General features: G+C 34.7%; 1 protein-coding gene across 5 annotated transcripts in view; it reads right to left on the bottom strand.

Annotated features, from left to right (window-relative positions):
* Nucleotides 1-322: 322 nt before the first annotated feature.
* CLEC16A (C-type lectin domain containing 16A) overlaps nt 323-6,578 on the bottom strand; it is an 87,041-nt gene continuing 80,785 nt past the window's right edge. For 2 of the 5 annotated variants that reach the window (XM_069809944.1, XM_069809945.1), the window contains one exon: nt 323-4,232. In XM_069809944.1, the coding sequence (XP_069666045.1) occupies nt 3,898-4,232 (335 nt within the window). In that variant the 3' untranslated portion in view covers nt 323-3,897. The remainder of the gene's footprint in view (nt 4,233-6,578) is intronic. The other 3 variants (XR_011329287.1, XM_069809946.1, XM_069809947.1) reach the window with 2 other exon arrangements.

Below are 6,578 nucleotides of genomic sequence, written 5' to 3'. Positions count from 1 at the left end.
TGAATATGGAAGAAGAGTTTTTAAATGTCACATACTTGTCCTTTAGCAACAATATTGCAAAAGAATAAATGAATTCTGGAAGATACTCCCAATTTTTCCTCACCAAGCAACTTCAAGGAAAATTCCAACTGTGTTGTAAAGCAAAGAACGTTGAGGAGCTTCTTTAACAGGTGTAATTTTATAACTTTTTTTTTTAGGCTCAGAATTTTAGTTTATCATAAATTAGCAGTGGAGAATACAAACGAGCTCAGTCCTTATATTGTATGTAATTCATGACTTCACACACAAAATACAACTTTTAGAACTAATATATGTGACCACATTTCTAATGAATTTGGTTTAATCCACACAGCTTATAAAATGAAGTGCAGGAAGCTTAACCTTTGGTTTCTTTCCGTATCAAAGAATTTCTGCAAAACAATTAATTTTTGAACGCAAGTTTTACACTGCAAGCATTACTTCCATGTTGAAGCAGACATTAGAATTGGGCACTAATGCTTCCTCCCTCCCCTTCTTTACCAAATTACCAAGAGTATGCTGCCATTACTCTCTTCACAAATTACAAGCTTGAGTCTTGTTTATTGTTGTACACTGGATGACAGAAAAGCAAAGGGGACCAGCAAAAGGCAGTGAGACCTAACAGTGAAGGGAACACATAGTTCTGTTAAACACATAATATATTAGTAAAATTTGATAAAATGAGACACATAGACCATAAAATAGCAAAGTAACATTCAGTATGTCTTGGCTTCTTTGGCTTCTCTTCTCAAAAGCAAGAGAATTATAGAACTGTTTTATTTTAACAGAATCTGGCTGAAGATAGGCATAGCCTCTACAAACACTGAGAATTTAGCATCTCTCCAAAATTTTGGCATTAGCTGCTGCTCTCATTTGCAACTTGGTTTTTGGATTTGGTTAAAAAGAGTGATGTTACACTGACTCAAATCAACTTTTGTTTAGAAAAAAAATTACATTTGTGGCTGATGTGCTAATGCTTTCTTGGTTGAGTTTCCTTTTTACAGTGAAAGGGGGATAAGGAAACAGCCCTTGAGTTTTTCTGATAAGGGAGAGATAGATACGATACTCTTCAAGGAATTGTAGATGAGTAACACTGTACTTGCAGAGATAAAAGACTGCTGATGACAGATTATTTCAGCATCTCTAAAGCTTTTACATACTGAAGTCTCCTAATGCAGCATGTAGCACAGTCAAATTGTATACAGATATGCCCTAATATTTGAAGCAAACAAGTAAAAAATCAATTGCTTCCGCGGCATAACCATTCAGAAATTTAGGTTGGTCTGTACCAGTTGTACCATTTATATAACACCACAACATTGGTAGAGCTGGTGCAGTCAGAGCTTTCCTAGTGTAATTCTATCTTTACAGAGAGCTTTTGACAGAACTGCTGAAAGGCATCCCACCTTACCGCCCCTTGACCAGCAAGGCTCTACCAGCAGCGGACTAGACAGGAGACCCAGTCTTCTATTTTCCTAATAATAGTATCTCAGTCACTTCCTGTGAAGCTCTCAGTAGACAACTGGTCATGAGATTTAAAAGCCACTCAAAGGCAATGAAAAGCACAATGTCAGCTTTCTTTCCTTTTGTCCCATTTCTTGTGTAGTACAGCTCAAGGGTGAGATTATGCATACCCATTGAAAAGACTCCTTGTGCATGGTCCTAATCTTGCTAGAACTGAATTTGAAATTAAAGATCAAGGTTTTCCTGTTTAAAATTAATTCTATTTAAGGGAATTCAGCCTGCACAGTGGCATTTTGTGTAATCTAGGTCAAGAGTTAAGGTTAACAACTAACATAAAATGCTTCCAAATTAAGTAAGGCATCATTTTTTATAATGATCTTCAGCATATTACTGGGGCTACAGTGTTATACTGCAACATACTAGAGGAAGTCTAGACTGCAATCAGTTCAGCTAATAAAAATTTATGTGGTCCTTGTGCCCAAATTGCTACTGATGTCTAGGCTTGTTCAGGTACATGTACATTAGCTACAATAGTGACTGCAGTGTAAACTCACCCTAAGCATATGACCAAAAAAAAAGTAGGCTCTTACTCCAGCAATGCCAAATTCTCATCCAGTATCCATAGCAGTACTGAGGACACCTAACTCTCAAAATTTATTTAGAGGTTGGGCCACTCTGGAATGGTCAGAATATTGGTTAATTCAATTTGAGACAAAGCAGAAGTCACAGGAAACTAGAAATCAACAAAACTGCATGGAAAAGCTAATAAGGGAAGAAAAAAAAAAAAATCGCTGGCATTCAATAGCAGACACCTTGTATACAAGTTTTACAAAGATTAAGTTATTATGTGAAGGAAAAGATGGAAAAAAGCAAGCAAAGTTATACTTGCAGATTAGTCAAATCTCTTACATAAACACAACATTTAAAATAAAATCACTTCAAGTGTTCCATCTGACAGCCAGGAATAGGTACAGTAAGAGACTGGGAAGTAGGTAAAAACTTTTCAGATTCACCTACTTGATATGAAATCAATGTTAGCAGAGACAGATGAGGAAACAGATTGCACTGATGACTGAAATCACAATACCAAGTAAAGTAAATAGGAGTCTTCAATCTTTGAGTCAGAAAGCACTCAATGTTATGAGCAGACCAATAATCACAATCTGCTCATTTTACTATTAATTCAAATTAACACACATGGAATTTGATGAGAAATTTTGAATTCCATTCATGTTAAATTACATATCAAATCAGCAAAGAACATTCCAGACTTTAATCAACACTTTTCCAGTTCTTTCTGTCAACTTGGTATCAGGATCTAGGAAGCAAAGTAAGGCAAGCATAAACTCAGAATCACTTTTATGTAGCAATGTTGTTTAACTGTGATACTATCCCAGATAGGAAAAAAACTACACAATACCTTTCCTTTTGAGTTTCAGAGTTGCAAAGGAATTATCAGTAGATGTGGTGACCTTCTTCCTACATGAAGATGAAAAATTTAAAAAACTTCTTTAAACTGCTTCTGTCTGCTTCTAGAAGTTGTCCTTCAGTAGAAAGTGTATCATCATTCCTTAGAGGTATAGCAATTTGACTGTCAGAAGCGAACAAACAAGCTATGGCAATCTCTTAAAATATTTCACTTTCCTCTGTAGCTGGTTAAGCAAAGACTAAAGTAGTCTCAAAAATCCCTTATGTTAATTTGAATAAGCATTTATCATTGAATTTCAGGCTTTTACCTTTTAAAGAATTGTTTGATATATATCTTGCTTTGAATCAAACCTTGAAATAAATATTACACACAGAAAACACAATATTGAAGTCTGGAGCCCTACGAAGACAACACTGAAAGTGGCCAAGCCTGCTGGTATCATGCAGACCTCCAAAAGATGAATGAGATCAGGATTTAAAAAAAGAAAAAACAAACTGAAAAACACACCATGTCTCAAATGGAAATGTTATCTCTATACTACAGTATATAATTTTTTCTGATGAATGGTATGTCTCCAGCTTCAGAAAAGTAACAATACAATATCCTGAAGCTAGGTATCCAAAAATTTCTTTGCTTTGCCATAATACTGTAGACCTTCTACAATTAACTTGGTTCCTGCAGCTGGAACTCTATAATAGAAAGAAAGTAGGTGCTCTGAAATACTTTCATGTTCTTGTATAACAGAAATTGCTAGGAAACAACCAGTCCAGATTCAAAAGTTGTTTTTTTTTTCTTCTCCAGTTTAAATATGCTGAGCATCTGATGTTTACTCTAAAAGTTGCCCACATTCTCTTTCATCAGTGGGCCTCTTTCTTGTGCACCAGATGGCCTCTCAGGCTTCAACAAGTATCTGCACTCCCAAAGGAAAAACGACAAAGAATTTTGTTGCATTTGTTTCACTGTTTGTCACAGTCTGCAGGTTGGCTTTAGTCAGAACATTCTTCCTCCACCTCTTTCACCTTGCAAACTTCAGATTGCAAAGAGGACTGAGGAATGTAGCCGAATGTTCGAATACTGTGTGGATCAACCGGTGGCACCAGTGTAAGCGACTCTACACTTAGTGCATCCGTATTGTCATCTGTTATTAATGATATTGTGGGCTGCTGTGCAGGAATCAGGCTAGGAGACAGGTTTGCTGTTTCTATGTCACTGTTTTTTACAGCATTCTTGCTAGACTTTGAGACAGCTGAAAGAGTTTCATCAGACAACATCATTTGACCAGAAATGGTCATCTGAGGCTGCTCTGGAGCTGAAGCATCATCTAATAAAAGAAAACACCAAGAAACAATCAATATTCAACTTAGTATGTACATTAAGCCTAACAGTATACTATTATTTATGAATATTTAAGAATAATTGGGTGGAAAATGCAGTTCTGTGAAGCACTATGCTTACACGTTCACTTTTTAGTAATTAGAAATAAAAAAAAATATTATGAAGGCATAACATAAAAAGCCAGCAGAAATCTGTTAAAATTAGGAACCAGAAAACTTTATACATTTAGTATTAGAATATGCAGCAATATCAGAAATATTCGTAGAGAGAGGAAACTGAGGGGAACAATAAGAAAGCCTCTCCAGTATTTAGTATAAACTAAAATGAATAGCCACCCCATACCAGGAAGCTCTTTAGAAATAATAAAAAAAAAAGAACCCCTGTATAACTAGTTTTTGCCAAGAGGTGGCTGTTCCTCACAAAAATTGGGAAGTCATTCTCTCATTTCATTCTCTAGATTCACATTTAAGTGACACCTCAACCACAGAAAGCAGAACTATGGAAGAACAGGAAGGAGAATAATGTGCTTACTGTAACTGAAAGGTGCTGCAAAATAGGCCTGTTTTTATACAGGTTTGTGTTATGATTTTTTTGTGCTACTAAGCATGGAGCATACAACACAGACAAAATTGGGACTAAGTATTATATACCACAGAAAACTGATATGCTACTACACTTTCCCACACAATAAAAAAAAGCAAACCTAAATACATTAACAGGTATTTGTACCATCCTTTTGCCCCTTAAAATCCTAGCTAACTATCAAGTAAAATGCTCATTTAGCTCAGATGGATAGTGAATGGAGGGGATGAGGCGATACAGCCTTATATGAGCAAGTATGCCCAGAAAAGTCAGGTTTTTTTTTTTTCTTTTCAGACTAGAGTAATAGAATGCCATTAAAGTAGCAGGTATCCAGCTTCAAGACAGACCATTTTTAGACCTCTTATAAGAAACAGCATGTGTTCAAGTGTACAGGCATCTGCAGAAAAGTCTACAAGGCAATGTAGTGAATACAGAAGCTAAGAATTAAGTTCTGTTTTTAATACACAGTGACCTTAGAAATATTTCAATTTCAATATGATTCCAATTAATCCTGTAAAAGAACAGAAAGCATGAACATAAGGCAAAAAAAAAAAGAAAAACAAAGCTGAGAATGGAATGGATATGAGTAAGGTATCAGTGAGATAACAAGATTATTGTTTGTTTGTTTGTTTGTTTTTTACCTTTCTAGTAAGGTAACCCCAAACAATGGTGTATTCTCACTTCAGAAAACCACTCAATTTTACTTTTTGCTGAATCGGTGGCTAAAGCTTCTCACTTTAATAAAAACAAAATTTGTAGATTGTAAAAAAGTCTCCTTTTAAATAAAAGGGACATCACTGGTTATTTTTGAAAAATTAAGGACAGATTCAAAGTAACTCTGCAGATTCTTCTTTTTAGCTGTCAAGAAGCTTTAGTGAGAATGTAACGATTGATAACAGAGGAAGTGATACAAGACTTGCATGGAAAATGAACTGCTAAAAACATTGAAATAAAGCCTCATTTCTCTGAATTCCAAGATAAATACTAACATTTCCATATGCACAAAACTGTGAGTCTTTTTGCGGTGATTTTACTTTCTGAATTTATAAAATCTTAAAAGAATATCAAACTTTCTTTGCCAAGATTATTTTTTATCTTAATTATAGTACAAATATTCACCAAAATTCAGGATTCAAAACCTGAGACATTCTGGTAAATAAAGTATTATCAATCAATGGCATTCTGCTCAGGAATGTTATATACAGTATATTTCTATTGCAGTTCTGCTATTTCACTTCTGATTCTGCAGTTCATTTCTTAAATCATTCCTCCCCCTCTCCCAACAAAATATTAATATATTTTCTCAATACTTTCATTTACTGAAATCATGATAGATATACATATTCTTTTGTTATGCTCTATTGTCCCCAAATACTTCCACATAGGATCTAAATTAATGTTAAAGTGACTCCCTTAACACCAAAGAAAAAGAAAGTATTTGAAAAAAGTCTCTATTAAAAAAAAACAACCAACCAACCAACCAAAAGTACTATCTGGAATCAGCAAGTCCAAATTTTCTATCCAAAAGTCTGAAAAAACATTCAGAAAGATAAAAATATCAAAAAATGTAAGCAGAACATACTCTGTCCAATATTTTAGCTGCAGTATTTATAAAGAATACAAAACTAGAGCTCTTCTATGCTTCCCTCCTGCTTCTATTTACTATTGATAGGAGTAAGTCTGTCTCCTCTACTTTAAATATTTCATTAGTCACTGTCAGAGCTTCACTTCTGTTACTCTGTTACTGTAT

The sequence above is a fragment of the Haliaeetus albicilla genome, chromosome 22, assembly GCF_947461875.1.
Source record: "Haliaeetus albicilla chromosome 22, bHalAlb1.1, whole genome shotgun sequence".
NCBI lineage: Eukaryota > Metazoa > Chordata > Aves > Accipitriformes > Accipitridae > Haliaeetus > Haliaeetus albicilla.
This window is presented reverse-complemented; position numbering and strand designations above follow the sequence as displayed.